General features: G+C 34.3%; 1 protein-coding gene across 1 annotated transcript; it reads right to left on the reverse strand.

The window, feature by feature from the left end:
• Window positions 1-7,271: 7,271 nt before the first annotated feature.
• Window positions 7,272-18,528, reverse strand: LOC110800564 (uncharacterized). Its single transcript, XM_022005879.2, has 9 exons — window positions 18,181-18,528; window positions 17,839-18,047; window positions 17,508-17,596; window positions 17,291-17,429; window positions 13,357-13,431; window positions 9,443-9,564; window positions 9,296-9,371; window positions 8,929-8,988; window positions 7,272-7,652 (listed from the first exon to the last, which is right to left on the reverse strand). Exons 2-9 carry the CDS (start codon window positions 17,974-17,976, stop codon window positions 7,524-7,526), a joined length of 828 nt encoding a protein of 275 aa, XP_021861571.1. The 5' UTR covers window positions 17,977-18,047; window positions 18,181-18,528; the 3' UTR covers window positions 7,272-7,523.
• Window positions 18,529-20,123: the final 1,595 nt, after the last annotated feature.

Genomic DNA, 20,123 nt, shown 5'->3' on the forward strand with positions numbered 1-20,123 from the left:
AGGGTACAAGAAATAGGAAAACAAGGAACAAGTGAAAGGAACTTACAATTTCGTTTCTACCTATAAGTTTATGTTTAAAGAGAAGTGACCTAGCAAAAAAAAAACTTCCTTGGTATCATATACCGCTTGAGGTTCTTACTTCAGTAATAACTCAAACAATGGAAAATAGGCTACACTAATGACCTACAAGTGGGAAATGCAGCATGGCAATGCTACATTAGTTGCAGGGTCATCTAGTTTGTTTTAAGTCCTTTCAAGGCTGGAACTTAATGGCTATTTTGTTCCATAATCAGCATACCTGAATTTCTGTTTTCAAACACAGAAAGACTCACATTCAGAAGAACAAAAACAATTTTTGTTTGTTTATTTATTTGGATGAAATGGTCATTTACGGGTTGAGTCAGTATGCTTGACTAAAACAAACAAATCTTTAAAAATAAGAACTTTACTAGGTTCAAATCAATCTCTTGATTTGAGTTCCACAAACCTTTAGCATTGTTGCTTAGACCATGTCAACAAATTAACATTCAAAAGCTCTATTTTGATGGAATTTTGAAAGTTAATTGATTTCAAGATCAATTCAAGACAAGCAAGTCTTACTTGTTGAAAGTAACAAAAGATATGAACTATTGTAAGAACACCTAGACAATAGAGTTCAAAGCTAAAGAAAGATTTTATGACTTTATTATTTCACCTGAATTAGAGTAAATATAGGTTTATTTACTCAATGTGATATAAATTTGAATCTGTTTGGCTAGTCCAAAGATTCAGAAGTATAAAATCCACTTGGCAAGAAATCATAAAGATCTAGGTTAGATCATGTTGATGATTACTTAAGTCAAGAATGATCATCAATGATTGTGTGTTGTAATTTCACGATCGAGCTCCATAAGACATGGTATATCTAAATTGGAATGATAGAAGTCAATTAGTACTTGATTCTATCAATGATGAATCATAAAGATTTTTCCTATAATTTATAAACAAAATGCTCAACTACCACCAAACTAAACCAAATTCGTCAAAGCTATTGAAAAGTAATTTCAGAATATCTTTTCAATAATATATATCTAAAGAGTTGGTAAACTCAGTGGGAGCTTAGTGTTTGTTATTCAACAAACTAAGGCCCAAGTGTAGATATATGTTTCATTGTGATTTATTCAAATGAGACACAAGGGTATTGTTTCTACCACGAATTTTTGAGAACATAATGTTTGTTTGCTCAAAATAGTGTCCTACTGGAGATTCATTTCCAAAATGACAAGTGGGAGAAAATAGACCTCGGAAGTCTTCGAGGCGAACAACAAACATAAACGGATGTTCCGGAGGCTTTTCGAAGTTCTTCAGAAAATCCAAACACTTATCCTTTAAGGACTTTAGAAGTGGCTTTAAAGAATAGACATCTCTTAGAAGACTTTACAAGTTCTTCAAGGAGAACAAAATATTCAAAGGACTTTCAAGTGTCTTTGATATTCTATTGTTTGATGTTCTATACCCAAGTAGGCATACAATTCAGGTCACTGAAACTATGAGATTCTTCTATGCTTTTCGAAGTTCTTCAGAAAATCCAAACACTTATCCTTTAAGGACTTTAGAAGTGGCTTTAAAGAATAGACATCTCTTAGAAGACTTTACAAGTTCTTCAAGGAGAACAAAATATTCAAAGGACTTTCAAGTGTCTTTGATATTCTATTGTTTGATGTTCTATACCCAAGTAGGCATACAATTCAGGTCACTGAAACTATGAGATTCTTCTATTAGATAGTGAAGAAACCTACAACTTGCAGTCAAACTATTATCATGTAGATTAATTAGTTTGTGACTTGTAAGAAAGCTATGATGAAACCCAGATTCCCTAAAATGGTTAGAGGCCATATATAGACTTAAATGTTTTAGATGGTTAAAGGCCATAAAACAGAATCAATGTTTTGATGAAAAAATTGAAATTTTGTTGATTTGCAAGAATTGTTTACACCTATGATTGGTTGCAAATTGGTTTTATGGATAAAAACCATCAAACATGGAATTGTGTTCACACAAAAAGCTAGATTAGTTGCTAAAGGTTACAAGCAAATTCATGGCGTGGATTGTGTTGAAACCTCATGCATAATAATAATGCTCAAGTCTATAAATCAAGCAATGATTGCATATTGGTACATATGGCAATTGGATGACAAAACGAATTCCTCAATCAAATGTTGGAAGAAACTATGTATATGGAATGTCATAGGATTTGTGGATCCAAATAATGCTTGAAATGAATTCTAGCTTATGAAGTCCGAGTATGTATTTAAGCAAAGCAATTGGGAATTAGAACTTTATTTTAGTGAAGCTAATAAGTACTTTAGTTTAATAAAATGTACATGATTCTTAAAGATGTATAAGAAGTTTAGTGGGAGTACCTAAAACCTAATTGGTCCTATGTGTATCACACACATATCTCTCTATTATTCATGAACATTCAAATGCTAATGACTTAGATTTGAAATTATTCATCAATGATGGACCAAGGCGAAACTTAGTGCATACTTGGTATTAAGATCTATTTACAAAAATCTTAAAATATTGTTTTAGATTAAGTAATGGCATTTACTAAATCAAACATGAAAGACTCCATCGGAGATATTCTACCCATATGAATAAATTCATATGTTTTTATACCCTGAATTGTGTATTTGACTTTTAAACTGTTCCCGACTTTACTTGACTCTCTTGAGCTTCTTTTGAACTTAGCTATGATTCTGAAATTCAGTCGGTTATGCTATACATTGATAACTGCTTGGCATTGTGTGAACCAATTGAATGGTATGCGGTAAAATGTTGGTCTCATGTCAAGAATAGCTAGCCAATTATCTTGTAGGTCACCTTACTATGATTTTGTGTGATTGATGTGACTTGTTATCGTATGATTTTGCCTTGAGATTCATTATTAGTTTAGTTGCAACTCATGCATGCCGCGTATGATAGAAGCCATTCTCTTAGGAAGTCTTCAGACGAATTTAGAAACATCAGTTCCTGCCTTTCATACCCATGTTGTAGCCGCCCGTTTATTCTTTTAACTCCACAAAATTGAGTCCTATTAGCCCCGTTGGTTACTTGTCCCGAGTCTAGCTTGGGGGAGCTTTGGTGTTCGTAATGGTTTCATTAGTGTTGATTGATTGGCACACTAAGCCAATAGTTCGTGGTTCTAGGCTATGTTTGGATTTGTGGTTCGAAAATGGTGCATATTATTGTTGGCACCCAATCTTGTAACAATTAACATTATTATTATTTATTTTTGTACTTTCGTTTTTGATCAATTTATTTCATTTCATACTAGAAAAAAAAAAGAGATAAAAATAAATTATAAATAAATGAATAAAAGGGTATGTTATTCATTTTGTATATAGTTTGAAGGCAAGGAAAGGGGATTGAAGAAAGATCATTGACATTATATTATGTTCTTCCCCTTGGTTATAACTTGGTTGATTCTTCGAGTACATGGTTCGATGGAGTTGGATTTTCGGCATTATCACGCCGACACATATAGTTCACATTTTCTCCCCAAGTTAGACCTTACTCTCACTTTTACCCAAATTATATCCTACCCTTTCTTTGTACCTAGCCCCATTACAAGCTTATTATAAAGACCTCTTGATCGGCATGTTTGTTTTGTGATTGGGTGAAAATTGTTTCTTGCAATTGTCATCTTACCCCTGTTGCATCATATATTTATATTCTACAAGGTACGCGGCAACAACTAGCTTGATTAAGAACACTTTGTGGCTAAGATTGGTTGTTTCAATTGTGGATCATGATGCTTTGTGGTTCTATTTGTATCCGATCTAGATTTCTGTCTCAATAACTTTGTTTGATTGTTTGCTCGAGAGTTAGGTTGATCCTATCATGGTTTGATGAAAGTCATGTGCGTCACTTTTCTTTGTCTTTGGTTTAATGTTGCTTATGGACAAGCAATCGTCTAGCTTGGGGGAATTTGATGAATCATATTTGTATAGGGTGTTTTCGGCGCATTTAGGTTGCATTTATAGGCATTCGTCTCATTTTAGTTGCATTTAGAGTCGCATTTGCATAAGTTGTCGTTATTGTACTCTATTATGCCTGTTTGTGTTTTCTTTAATATTTCAGGTGATTTTACGGTCATTTGGATGCTTTCGGAGTGTTAAAAGTTGATTTTGATGATGAATGAATGGCATGTTGACTCGAGGATCATTATATGTCTCTAGGGATAACTTTTGAGTCAAGAACGAAGCTAAACGTCATTTTTCTATGCATCAAAACGGATAAGCGTTCACTCTTTTGATGATATCTCAAGTTCTACAGATTAGAATGAGATGATTTTGATTGGGATAGAAAGTAGGCTTAAAGAGCTTTCCAACGACAGGTCACACGTCCCTAGGGGCATTATATATTAAGAGTTATGACATAAACAAAGGTGACTCGACTATCCGATGAGCCCACAGTTCACAATCTTCATCACATGCAGCTCGCAACGAGGGAACATTCGATGGCCAGTGAGGGAGCTCGACACCCAGCGAGGGATGGCCCGCCTCCAGCGAGGGATCTCAAAAATTTTGTCGCGCACAACAGCTCCCATAGAGGGATCACTTGATGCCAAACAAGAGATCGCTTGCTGCCCTCTTCCATTCTGTGTTCGCGCCCATTAGCTTGCCCAACGATAGATGCTTCCAACCAGCAAGGGATGGCACGCGAGATCCCGCTGCCATGCTTCGTCAGCTTTTGCGACTCGTGCATATCCTAGGCGGTTTTGTCGTGCTCGGATTTCATTGCCACGTCATCGTACATCGACCAATCATTGACGACTTCTATTTTTATTTATTTATTTTAGAAAATTGAAACTATAAATACTTCAAGGGAATTAATTTATTTCCCTCATGCTTTTTATTCCAAATTTCTTTTTACGTTCTTTTTCTCTCTTCTCCTTTGATGAACCCTAGTTTTTCTTCATACTCCATTAATGTAAATCTTTGAGATATTATTAATTTTTCTCTTTATTTTATTTGTCGTTTTTAATTATGTTTTCATTCTTAGACTTGATTTTTATTGTTTATTTCATGATTGAGTAGTTTGCTTTCTTTCTAGGGTTTGGGAATCCATGTTTATATTATGAATCTTTATTTTTATTGTTGATGGTTTGATTATTCATTGATATTTCTAGTTGATTAGGTTTATATTGTTAATCTTTGCAATCTAATCCATTGTTTGATTAAATCATGCTAATAGGGTTTAGAATCGAAAGATCGACTTTTAGAGGCTTACCTACAACTAGGAATTCTGATTATGTTAGTTATCATATTGTATATGTTGAATTGAGAGTGTTAAGACCCGGCCGTAGGATTAACTCGTGCTCTAGATAATTTGAATACTTGAATTGTTGATGATTTTTTATTGATTTTGAACTATAAACATGGTGAACCATTGCCCCAGTTCTTTTAATTTTTTTTCCTAATTATTTTAGTTTAAACCTTCAATCCTAAATTTCGTGACATTGTTAGTTTCTCCATACTTTGAAAGCTATATTTAAATAGCCATCTCTCTGTGGATTCGACCCTGCTTACCCTACTACATTGTTAGGAGGGTTCGCTAGGATTTTATTTTTGACGGGTGTACGACAGCATATCATATCAGGCAACTACTTCAAATGCATCTCATATAGTTTTTGGTACGATAGTTAGGAGGCCATTCAGCTTTCAAAAGACTCGAATGTGGCAGAAGGCTCTTCCCCCAAGGCAAAGGAATTTACTCCTTTTGTTGTTAGCGGTTCAACAATGGATAATCCGATTACCATTTGTTGGAATGGAAGATGGAGAAATCACCAACAATTAATTCTCCCAAGTGCCTTAGCAGGGTTTCATCTTTTGGCTTATATAGATAACCAGGATTTTTTGTGGCCTCAAGGTTTATCTAGGTTATTGGAATATTTTGTAGAAGGGAGGTATGATCTTATCGTTATTTGCTTCACCAAAAGGGAAGTTGGTTTTGTACCGAACCTGCCTTAATGCTTTGTGAATATAATCGTCTTTTCATGTGTTAAAAAAATCTATGTGGTATAGTGGTATACCAAGCTTAGTCAAAGGACATCTAACTCAAATTATTAAGCATAAGCTTTATTCTTTCTCCTCTTTCTAAGATTTCTCTTTCAATCCAACAATCTGTACACAATTACTCGTCCTTACGCCAACAAAATTAATAGGTTTGTTGACTTGTGTAATTGCATATATTTTTTATACTTGGTAAACTAAGAGTATTCCCTTAAAAAAAACTCTAAGGGTATGTTTTAATTCTGCTCTGATGGTTGAAAAGACGATTTGCTCTCGGAAAACGTCATTTCTCTAGATTTAACAACTTCTCAGATCTAGTTCCTCTTGTTCTGTTTTTTTAGATGTAAATTTACTTTTTATTGATATAATCCTCGGTTAATATTTTTTTTCTTCATATTCTTATATATATGTGTTAATTTTTTCCCTTTTTGTTAGAGTTTCCATGTTTAATTTAATTAGAATGGCATGAAATTTGGTAGAATATAGACATGCATATTAATAGTAGAGAAATTAAAATGTAGCGGCAAGTGGAAAATTCAGAGCTGTTGAAAATATGTAAAATTGTGCATGTAGGCTTAGAAGTAATTTTGTGTAATTTGATATTCAATGTATAATTCTGCCAAAGTTATAATATTTTTATTTTTATTTTCGTATTGTGCAACTATGTAGAATTCGATCTTCCAAGGCTAAAATATGTTAATTTCTTTTTTTTTTGGTAGAAGCTAAAATATGTAACGTTTTCACTTTGTAACATAGATTTGTCATGAAATTTAAAAGTGAATCATTGTTCTAAATTATTTCCTTATTCTTTCATGTTCATTACCCTTTACTATTGTTATTTTCCAATTTAATCTCCCCGCTAATTGTGTGTGGGGTGATGTTGATTTGTTAATTTTTTTATTCCTTAAGGTTCCTTAAATAACAAAGCATGAGAGGTGGGGATTGGGGTTTGGAGCCCCCACATTTCTCACCACTCTGCTTTAATAATATAGATTTCCAATAATCTCCCCGTTAATTGTGTGTGGGGTGATGTTGATTTGTTAATTTTTTTATTCCCTAAGGTTCCTTAAATAACGAAGCATGAGAGGTGGGGATTGGGTTTTGAAGCCCTCACATTTCTCACCACTATGCTTTAATAATATAGATAAGTAAATGGAGAACATATGAAGATGAAGAACATGGCATCACAAAATATCAAGACTGCAATAGGTCTTGAAAATTATAAAGGAATAATAGATTGATAAAAATAGAAACTCGGGTGTAATTTGAACAATAATTTCATTGTTCGCCGCAAATACAAAGTACCCTAAGTGTGAAGGTTCAACTATTTACAACAAATCCTATCGTAAGTCAAGTCACTTAAAGTTCCCTTTACCTTCTCCACAGTTCTGACCCACCATTTTTACACCGAACAAAAAAAGATCCCACGAAAAATGCCATGCAATTGCAATGATACAGATTCTGTCATTGCCTCTTAGCTAAGGTCTTCTTCAATCCTCTGAGTATCTTCCCGAACCACATTAAGTTCATTGCAGCAAGCACAGATGGTACAACAAACACCAAAAAGAAGCCAAATATATGCATTTGCATAACCTACAGTTTTGCATCAACAAACAGAAGTTCAGCATGTATTGTAATTTTGGCTACTAAATTATCCAAGAAAATGGAAAAGGTTGCACTCAAATGATGAAATGTTTCAATAAAGAATGAGAAATTAGATTGAAGCCACCTTACTATAACTTGTATCAGAAACATGGTCTAACATGCCTTCATAACTGCATATAAGTACAAAATTTAAAAGCCAAAAAAAAAAAAAAAATTGACATAAATAATCCCAAACTTTCACCATCGTCTCAAAATAATCTCAGCTTTGGATTATTTTGCAATAATCCCAACTTTCGGATATATCTTCTTAAAATAATCTAAATTATCAATTTACCTATGTACAATAGACCCAAAATGGTTTAGTAATGACAAGTAATGGTTTTACAATTCTCATACGTAGTATGAACTTGAAAAAAATATACCGAGTACTTGTGTAAGGGACCAAAGGTGTTATAACAGAGAATAAAAGGTAGCAATATTTTATAAGAATGCAGTGTTGACTGTTGACACAATATAATGACGAATTTCACCTTTTATGCAATTTTCTAGCAAAATCTCAATTTTGTATTGAGTACTTGTTTGCAAATTAATTATAGGATTGAATTACACATTAAAAAAAGGCACGAATAATGATTTGAGGTACATAAAATCACCAAATCAAGAGGATTACACCTTTGTACTGTAGTTAACCCCCCATTAAAAGTTACACACAACTAAGGGAGGACAAATAACCAACAAATCTGGGCTAAGGACAGACCCAATTAATCAGTCACACCAAATGTGTGCATCAAGCCAACACATAACTAATTATCTAATTGAACTTTTTGCATGGCCAATTTAGAAATTGAAATTATTTGCACCATTCTGACTTTCACGTTTGCCGACGCATAACTTTGACCATTTAAACTTAAAATTACGTATTAGTAAAAAATATAAAAATTTGATATATTTAAAATATACTTCAATTCTGTTTAACTTCAAATCGGTTAAATTTCAATGCTCAGGTTTGATTCTCACACGCCATTACTTTTGCGTACTACAAAAGCTCTCAAAATGCAAACCACTTTGATTGAGAAATTCACTTTATGATGCAAGTATAACGGTGAGCCACAAATTTAAAAGCAGCAGCTACTTGCACAAATACATGCACATGAATAGGAAAAAAAAAAAAGTATTTCCTCCAGTGAAATACAGAGGACTGAAGACAACGTTAATTTCAAGGCAATCAATCACCAGGACGAACTGAAGAATCAAAAGCAGTTACCTGTTCATAGTGCAAGTAAACATGATAGAACATGTAAACAAACAGCAGAATTCTTGCAACCTGCATTGCACATCGGATTACATGTCAGGTTACAGCGAGATACAGGAAATGGCGACAAAGTGAAAAGCAACACATTGACATTATTCAGACACCAGGTCCACCAATACTAACTTGATTATAGCTGAGAAGTTTGCTGAAGTTAGGATATGAATTTAGGTTACTTCACTAAAGCAACTACTAATATCTTTTCAGTACAAGAAAAATGTATACAGCACAAGCTTCAAACTTTTTCTCATCGTCTCAATACTGTAAAGTAAGAAGAGAAAAAAGTGAAAAGGTGATATGCGTGAAAAAGGCATGTACTCACCAACCATGCGAAAAAAATCACAATTCCATTAATCAGATATGCATGAGATCTCTTCAATCCAGCTGTGTCAAGAAACCTTCATTGAATAACCAAGAGACAGTAAGCAGCAGCGAAAAACCCGAAATAACAACTTTGTAAAGAACTCACCATCGCATATTGATTTCAGGTGTCGTCACTTCAGAAATAAGGACCATGAAGGTATAAAGTTGCCCTTCACCAGAAAACATAGCATAAGCAACAGCGATCCCTGAGAGAGAATGATGTATAACCTGCGCAATGTAGTCAGCATGAGAGGGAAGAATGACATTAACTATGAGAGGGAAAAATGTAGTCAGCATGAGAGTGAAGTATTACCCAAGTGTCAATTTTAACTATTATCATGAGGGAATGTTTTTATATGGCTATTGAATACAAAACCTCTATGACAATAACGGCATGTTTGGTAGCCGGTAATAAATGGTGGGAATGAGAATAAATCTAAGTGTGATTTGACAAGAAAATAACACCATAATGTCCATGGCAATGAAATTTTGTCTGAAACTTGGTGTTTTTCTTCATAACTTTGCATTCCCGCCACTCCCCAAATGGTAATGGAAAATTATAAAGAAAAATAGATAATTTTGTGTAAACTAGCATTACCATGGAAATGAATATTGATTTTCCTTGCAAATTCATTTCCATTGACACTATTTATGGCCGGCTACCAAACGGGCCGTAAAGGGTTCTGTATCTCCACACTCATGACTCATCTTACTTTTCTACTTCTTATAGGACCAAAGTAGGGCTTATATAGGAACCATGACGACGCCTACACTACAATCCAGAAGTGTTTTCATTCTCACCCAAACTATGCAGATGCATTGGTGATCCTTACCATAGAGCACCATAGCAAGATAAGAAGTATATTAGACAGCACCAAAAGCATTTCAACTCATATACATGGAAATCACATGCAACATACAAAGTAGCCCTGACAAAAAGCAAAACTGATTAAAAAAAATATAGCAAGAAGCTGGTATTCTGAAAACAAAACAAGCAATTACTATTTGCACCTCTTGATCACTCCTTGACACAAAATGAACCAAACACCAAAAAAGAGGATTTATGTAGAGGTTTTTGGCCTGCTTCTTTAACTAAATGGATCTAGTCAGTTTTGATGTTACAAACATGAATATGACATGCTCTAACCTCTTTAACTTAAGGCATAGAAAATTTAAAATTTCAGCACAATTTAAGAGAAATCTAAATTACTTATTCAAATGTAAACACAACACGAAACTGTCATGACAAGACCTATTTCTTGAACCACCCTCAACAGTTCAAAATGGGGACTACCAAATAACGTGGAAGCAGACGAGATACTCTGTGGCAGAGAAAGACGAAAATTTTTCTCTACCATTTAAACTTGAAAATGATTTTAGTGCCTTGATACCCATTACATCATAGCCTACTTTGTATTGACCAGTGAGCCACTTTATTCTGTCCTCTTTATCTCTCTCACTTCTAATTGACACTGCTGTGCTATCAAGAAACTATTAATAAAAATAATCTCCATGGAGAAAAGGTTTGGAAAATATGGGATTAACACGATGAATCAAGGAGGGTGATCTCTTATTCCAATAGGAAGTGGCCAGTTATTCAACAGCAACAGAGTTCTGGCAGGAAGCTCGTCCGGGGTACCGGTGTGATAAAGACAATGGAAGAGCACGACATAGAAAAGTAAGAGATGAAAAGAAGACTCTTGACTGGTTATGAATTTCTAAACGCTTCATAAAGAAGAGGAGCCTAACCCAGTAAACCTTGTTTACTACAAGGTTGTAAGGCAATGGATCATATCATGAGCCCCAGACACCCACCCAGATAAGTTGAAGTCGCTTACTCTTGAGTCTTGCGAGTTGAAATTAACTTAGATTACAGTGTAAATCACTCTCGGGCATAATTCCATTTCAAAGGGCATATTTCCTCAGCACAAAAGATGAGGAGGAACTTGGTGTGAAATCAATTTTGACATCAGACATACATGATGAAAGACCTTCAAATGGAGGAAACCTAGGATGAATTTGATGGGTTCTCAGCAAAACGAGCAGCAATCATGATTATCCTTCATAGAAGGTCATGTTTTGCACACTTAAGGTCTTTCCTTATAATAAGAAGTTGCAATTTAATTCTTCTGTTTTATAAGCTTACATCTAGAGTGAGCCAAGTGTGCAAGGCCACAAATTGCCAGCCGCCTTGCATCCTGGAAACATTAAGTTTTGAGTGAGTGAAAAGCTTAGACAAAAAATTCTCCTTTTGTCCTAAGTCTAGTAGAATAGTAGATTGTATCACAAATTTGGTAACTTAGGGTGTTAACTCCACTGAGAAGGCATATAGGAGTAGGCCATAGCTTTTAGTGTGGAAAACTCATTTGTAACTGTTTTTTTAATCTTGTTGACAAGTTCAAGAAGATAGTAATCCCAGTCTCTCATACAAATACGAGAATTTACCGATTATTCTCTTTTAACATTTACTACAAGTCTACAGTGGACGCCTGGACGGACAAGAAGGTGATACGCTGGTTTTCCTATAACTCAAAAAAATAAATTTTAACCTATAACTTTGATAGGAACATTACACATTCCAGGAAACGTTTGATAGGAAATATCAGCAACTGAGACCTGAAGAGAAACAAAGGTTCTCAGAGTCAAAGAAATAGCACATGCTTGGAAGCCAACTCTGCTGGATTTCAACTCCAACGGAGGCTTAGGTTCATGTAATAATTTCTTTAGAAGTTCAGTTAAAAAAAGGGCTGTCATAAGTCCAGGAGAAAATGCAACACTATAATATTATAATATAATAAAAAAAATTCCAAAACAAGCACGCAAGCAATACAATCTCATAGACAAACAGCTTAAGTAGGTAGAGACATCTGAAATTTCTAAGTTGGTTTTCATGTTTAAAGCATAATGCACAGAAATGATTCTTATTTCAAATCCAAGATTTGAAATACAAAAGAACACGTGTAATTACTGTAATAAAAGAATTTGCTAAGAATGAACTTAGCTTAGACACCATTAATGGCAGTTTAGGGGAAGAAGGTAATTTTTATTAACAAACTGGAATTACCAGAAAATTGATGCTATTCAACCTTTCAAGAGGCTTGAATATCTCCCAACTAGGAATCTAGAAGCTAAAGAAAACTCTCATCGATATTCATCATAATTGCTCTCTCTATCTCTCTCTGATTCGCTTTATTTATAGAGCTTCTACCCTGACAACTAACTATCTTCTTCCTCAAGCTACTAACAACTTCTTTAAGATAATACTCTAAAGTGCCCCTGCACCTCATTTTAATGCTTAGCAGAATTTCAAAAGTAAAAAGATAAATTGATTCGATTTCATTAATTAATTGATTAAAAGACAAGTTGTTTATGTTAGTAGTTTACCTCAAGTAACAATTAGTTTTATTACAAAGTGACCATTATTCTTCACCCAGATCAATGTCATGATCTGACCGAAAAGAAACTCCGCTTTTCATGAAGAGGTGCGATGTATGTATGATAAATATACCTAGCTACAAAACATATTTCCAGGTAAAAAGAACTTATCAATTTTTACAGCCTTATAATTCTGTCATCTTGAAAATTGGAATTTTAAAATAAAGGCATGGATGTCTTTCTATCATTTCAATTGCAGATCTCTGTAGTCTATACTTATCTAGACACTAAGATCAACAGACAATAATATTCAGAAGAAGGAAAAGTAATAAAATACATAAACCTGTTGGATCTAAGTAGCCATATTTATAATATCAGCAAGGACATTGAATAAACTGATAAGCGTTTTAATGAGTGGCAAATTCATCAGGTTCCTTAATGCCCACTATGCTGCTACTTGGACCTATAGAAAACTAATAGTCCCAATCTGCACATTCTCCTTAAAAGTAAAGAGGACGGCAGCATATGCAACTCTACCGAGATAGTTGATTTTATTATAATGACGAAGAGAGAAGATACACAGAAAGAACGAAAGAAGGGAAGAGAGAGAGAGAGAGACGGACAGAAAGAAAGAACATGACTTACATACTCTATTCCACCCAAAGAAGGATAAAGCCACATGATCATTGAAAGGTCTGCAATAAAGTACCCCACAGATACCTGTCAAATTTCAAATCAAAGTTACCACATTATATTTCACAAGAAAAAAGAGAAAAATATACTAATTCACCATAATCTAAATAGTAACAATTACAAGCCATGAATCCTATAGCACAAGGATTATTAAAAACTATAACTCATCTAGCTTCTAGCCTGCAGTTCTCTTTTATCTTCTTTTCTTGACGATAAGATAAGAGGAGGAAGCATACACAAAGAGGAAAAAGCAACTTCAACTAGCAACAGCTTTTACCCCCCTCTTTTGACAACTAAAATTCTATTATATTAAAATGGATATAACTGAAGCTCAGACAACGAATGGTAAGCAGGAGTGACAAACCAAGCGAATACCACCAATATCTGCCTCGGGAGGGGTTATAGGATGTTATCCATATGAGTAGCACGTCAGGAATAGGGAAAACCCAAGAACACCCACAATGGATATTGGGGACATGAATTGAACTAGTTTTTCGTTCGTGCGATGCACGACTGGTATGTTGATATAGAAGTTAAACGGGACAATGGACTAATCAATTATCCGACCTTTGATGAATTAGGATGTTATGAATGCAAAAAAAAAATTAATTAAAAGTAAAAAAAGGAAAAAAAAACATGTAAAATCAAGGAGAGAACATGTGTCAATCAAAACTTCCTGTTTCAAAATATTACTGTAGATTCATTGCGTGCCCCAACATAGACCACTCAAAACCACTTAAGCCCTTTAATGCAGCTTCAAGTTTAAGTTGTATTCAAGATGTTCAGTATTTATGGGATCTTTTACATTTCCTAAGGATATGCAAGTTACAAACTGGTAAGCACTCTAATTTCAGAGACTAAAGGGCACCCCATGGTGGGGCAGAAAAAGCTTTGATTTTTTATCTGCTCATTGAGGTGTTGTTTGCAGTATCTGCCAAAGTGAACAAGTAACTAGTGAAATAACAAAGCTGAATGGGAAGAGTACAGAGAGGACCCTCTTCCCACAACCATAACTTCCAGTTTAAGATAGAGTTGTAACTTGAAATTCAAATGTGCTGATTTTAATAGATGTTTTTATTATTTTAGAAGGATGCAAACAAGCAATGTAATTAAGCGACTATAAGTCACCTGTCACTCCATCGTTGGGACACGTTTATCTTTGATGGAATATTTTACCTGCTATATAGGGTGCAGATTTGGAAGTTATACCTGCTATAGGTAACCTATAAGTTGTAGAATTACAAATTTGAGGATCGTATCAACATGAAGGGCCCTCCTCCCTCAACCACCCACCCTATTTCCATTCCAACAACAATTAATTCAAGGTTGGGTCAATCTACAGAGAAAAAGGCTTACAACACCTAAGAAAATGAAGCTGGATTAAGGTTAATTAGTAATTACAAACTTACAATACATCAATACCCATGACCTAAAGATACATTATCATCAATGGATTGATACTCCACTCTGTTTTATGAAATCAAACACCTTCACAAGTTGACACTAGTAGTTGGTTCTCATAGCAAGGTAAAGGATTCGAGAAAGGGAAATAATTATTTCATTCATTTGGAGGAAATTGGAAAATCATATCCCTTGGTGTTGTTCGGTCTATGTAGAAAATGGTTCCCCGCCCACCTCCAGCTAGAGTATCTAGTCCCCTCTTCCCCAATAAAAACAAACTTCCCTCCACCATCGTAACTATTAACCGTTGTCCATCACCGTCTGGTCATACTCATTTGATTGACATCATCTTCACTACCTTCTTGATCTTTTATATCTATCTCCGCCATAAAAAATCTTCAGATTGGCAATTGATGGTCCAACTCAACCAACCAAGACTCGGATTTAAGAGGTTTCAAGAACAAATTCCCCCACTCCTTTAGTTAAGCCTATTGTAAGTCAAAAGTCTAGACCTCTCTTTTGCTTGCACTCTCTTTCCCCTCACCCACTCCCAAAACACGCACGCACACAGATCTATGTTGATTTAATTGGTGGAGGGTGTGGATCTTAATTGATGGTTATAGTTGTTTCGAGTCTTTGGTTCTGTTTTAGTGAAACTGTATTCGTTGCAATCCTAGCTATAAGGCAGTGCACAAAAAGGTTTTTACGGGACAAATTGAAAATAAAGAAACAAGCACCGACAAGAAAATTTCCCGACATGTACACACCACGCTACAACCCAACCCCCAGGAGCTAGTCCATGATATGTAAATCCAGAAACAAGTATCGAAAAGAAAGTTGCCCATCATGTGCACACAACACTAAAAGCCAAGCAAACAAAAGCTTGAGAAAAAGTAAAGAAATCAATTTCTCAAGCACGAGACCAAGGTTATCAAAATCATGATTCTACTTTAAATCGGAAGGGCCTGTCATAATTGAGTCGTAAAATTGAAAGATTCTACGAATTTACGGAAGTGAGATTATATGGTGAAATTTGTAAATTGTTTACCCATTTTTCAATAGAGAACACTTAAAATTAAATTGTTTAAATTGAAGCATTATATACTCAAGTAGTCTATACTAAACATTTTTACTATGGAGTATATTTTTAGAAGGAAATAACATTTACGGCGTCTCAAATTATCGTTGTTGTATTAGATCGTTACATTTTAGATCGTAAAAAAGTAGAATAGAATTGGTCGTGTATTTTATGATTGAAAAATCGTAAGATTCTAAGATTAAAATCGAGATCTTAACAACCATGCACGAGACAATCCATAAACATGAAATTTACAAGCTTGTTGAATGCAAATGTACTTGTCTTTCTGGTTGGCACATCTTGGAATGTATAGTATGACAAATACTTCCTCCATTCTTATTTACATGACACGATTGGGTTTTGGACATTATACATACAAACTCCTTTGACTTCCTTCTGTGATTTACACTTAAGAAAATACATAGTCGTGTGGGTCTTGTTAGATTCGTCTCAATAAATATTTTTTAAATATCAATTTTTTATAATTTTTTCTTATCCATAATTGAAGATATTGATGTTTAAAATTGTGCATTGGCAAACGTAACTAAATAATTGTGACATGTAAATAAGAAAACAGCAAGTAACAATTAAAACGTAAGGTTCTAAAGCTACAAAGTGACTAGAACTATACCTAGGGAACAAAATCCAAAACAAGGACACCATAAGTTGTGAAAATATTTTGAGAAAGGTTAGACTCAAACAAGAGTGTAACTCCTAGCCTTCTTTCGATCCAAACAAAATTGATCGATAAATGAAGCGAAACTACTCCCTCCCATCCACAAAAGCTTTCCATGCCTACTCCTAGATTATTCTCCCTTACACTCCTCTGTCAATCCGTCCACCCCACTTCCCACTCAGTCATCAAAACTCCAGACGAAAGAGTTCACTATTGCATAACATCACGTGCCCTCTGTCTTCTCAGAACCCAGAAACAGCAACCAGAATTCACAAAACACACTTCCACATCAAAATTCGTTCAAAGTAGAAATCTTGTAGCCTCATAAAAGGTCAAGTACTCCCTATTTCCCATCTATATTGACTATTGAGTCTATTCACATATTTTGGGATATAAAGAAAATTAAATAAACAAAAGGTTACTCCCTCCGGGGCACCTTCCCTAAATAATAGACCATATTTCTGTTCGGACTGTCCCATAATTATTCCAAACATACAACTTTATATCATCACAACTCTGAGGCTTCTTTTCTAGAAATAACATTCTAAGTTGCAACAAAATATAATACATAACAAATGATAACAGCTGTATATTCGAAATACCAAGAGAAATTCTTCCAGCACGAACCTAAGCAAAAGACTACATTTAGGGCAACTAACAATTGATGTCTGTGATGTACGAAATAAAAAAGAATGGAATGAGGGAATCATGAACAAAAAACAAACACTTACTCCTAATGTAAAAGTTGAGAGTGTTGAGCTACGGAATGTAACAAAGCCATTGGTCTGAAAGTCAGCATATAGGTCTGACCAGAATACAAAATATAATGACATAGCAGCAATGAAAAGGGCATGAACTGTCGAGATACCACTGCCAAACATCAAATAAAATATTAGAAATGCTGCAAAAACAAATTTTAAGAAAGCAAAGGGTTTAGTGAGGACTGACCGATTGCTCCATTCGATCCTTTGTACTTTGTTAAGACCAGTATAACTCTTGAAGTACAGGGCACTAAACAACTGTGTAAGATTGTAGATCTACAATCACAAGTTACCAACAAAAATCCACAATCAAAATCAAGCATCTCACAAAATTCAGCATAAATAAATAAAAAACAAATTACTATAACACTACTGCATTGACTACCACATTCCAAGATAATAATAACACACATTGACTGTGATTTTTCCATCCATTCCTAAACCAATATCCCTCAAGGCTATATACATCAAAACCGGATACAAAAAGATCGGAATGGGGTAAAATATTAGGTACATACCACTTTACAGGCTAAAATGCCTGCAATAATTGAAGTGTAAGGTATAATAGGATCAGACAGCAAATGATTCTTCACCAAATTTTCAGCCTGATTTTGGTAAGACTTGATAGCCATAACAGTCTGCTTTGAAACTGCCATATCAGAGCCGAATCGGTCAAAAATGAGATGCCAAATTACTAATTTAGATTGCAGCCATTGAACTAAGCTTCCTGAAAGAATTTCAACAGCAAAACAACATTGTATTTATCAGAAAAAACTGCCATTAAAATAAAAAGAAAACCCATTTCTGTAAAACAATCAATCAATTGAAATCAAGGTAAAAACAAGAAAATAGTAGTTTACCTTGAAGCAGATCTGAAGTTCGATAAGATTGGGTTAAAAAAGGAATTTAAAAGTAGAATGAACTGGGGTTTTTTCCGTTTTCTGGGAATACTAAGAACTTGTGAGAATTGACAAGAGAAAATCTAGTAATTGAGGAGAATGATGTAGAAAATCGGAGTTCGGGGTCACAATTATCTGAAATTTCGTGAAGAAAGCACATGGACCAATGGAAGGGAGGAAACACGATTTATGCTTTAGGTGCATAATAAATAAACGTGTAAATACATGTATGTTCAAGAAACACAAAATTGATGATGGACAGTCTGGTAGTCTGGTAGTCTGGCAGATCAATCTTTGCGTTGTTTCTACATTGGGGGGTAACAGTTTTGGAGTTAAAGATACGTGGTAACCATTACTAATTTTCATTTTATTATGGATTTACCCAAATTCTATTTTATATTATGGGTGTACGATAAATATTGTACACCAAAATTAAAGTTGACGTAAAAATGTAAAATTGTCAAAAGTTACATTTAGATATGTAAAAGTTATCTATTTTTGTGTGATAAAATTTTTTATTTTATTAAAAAATATTTCTTCAAAATCACTAATAATGTATAAAATTAATCATTTAACACTTTAAAATGTTTATCCGTCGACTTTTTTTATAATTATATAAAAGTTAGAGAAAATTGGGTAAAAGTTAGAGAAAACTGGGTAAAAGTTATGTTGGTGTACAATAAACTTATTGTACACCTTGTGCATGCAAAACCTTTTGATGGATTTATGCGACTCGGTTATGTACATGGTTGAAGTTGGTTGAAAACTTTTAGGCTCCGTTTGGTAGGGTGTAAAACATTTTTTATGGAATTCCTCTATTTTCAATTTTACATTGTTTGGTTTATAATGGAGTGTAAAGCCATTTTCTCTATAAGTCAAATTGCTCTCCCAGTGATGGAAAACCTTCATTTTCCTTATCTCTCTTGTACACTCCTCTCACTACTTGCTTACTTTCCCTTTCATTTCATCATTTTCCTTACATGGAACCAAACAACGGAAAACTAATTGTGGCATTGTGTTTTCCGTTGCAAATTATTTCCATGAAAATCATTTGACACTGAAAATGTTTTACACCCAACCAAACAGAGCCTTATAGTGCATCCTAATGCCAAGTATTTTTTTTTATCTTTTTTGTAAGGTAAGATGAATGATTTTATTGAACTGGTATCTCGAACAAATCTTTTCGGTTAATTTTGTAGGTCAAACTCATTGGATATATAGGCGGGCCTTAGTACTGCCTGCATGATCCACGCCCGCCTAAACGTTTTAACTATTTACTTTTACACCTTGGCCCCCTACATTAGTGTCACACCCCGAAAATTCTCCCTTTTCTAGAATAACCCTTTTTATAAATATGAATATAGAGAATTATCAAAATATTATCGCCCGTTTGAAAACGTAACGGCTTATTCAGAAATTTGCAGCGGAAAACATAAAACTAACTTTGAATTTATAACTAGTCAACTACGGGATTAACTCTAAAATCAACCAATGAAAATAAAGTCAATGTAACTAATTCAACAAGTTTTAAAGTCAAATTAAACAAACCAAAATTACTTTAGCAAATCAAAACTAAACTACAAGCTCTCCAATCCCGAACCCAATGATGCATCATCTTCAAACCTGTAGATGGACAATGTTGATTGATACTTAGAGACGGCTCACCAAAATGGGTCATCATAGGATCAATAAGGCATAGCCATGATCAACACACACAAACAACGCACGTAATCAGCAAAGCTGAGTACTACATACTAAATCAATGAATAAATATCCCTAGCATGATACTAATAATGCATAAGTAAGGACAACCAAAACATATTAACTTGAAGGCCATGTTTGACTAAACTGGACTAGACTTTTATAACAATAATATTATTTTAATTGAAATAGTCAATGGACTG

The sequence above is a fragment of the Spinacia oleracea genome, chromosome 2 (assembly GCF_020520425.1).
Source record: "Spinacia oleracea cultivar Varoflay chromosome 2, BTI_SOV_V1, whole genome shotgun sequence".
Classification (NCBI taxonomy): Eukaryota; Viridiplantae; Streptophyta; class Magnoliopsida; order Caryophyllales; family Amaranthaceae; genus Spinacia; species Spinacia oleracea.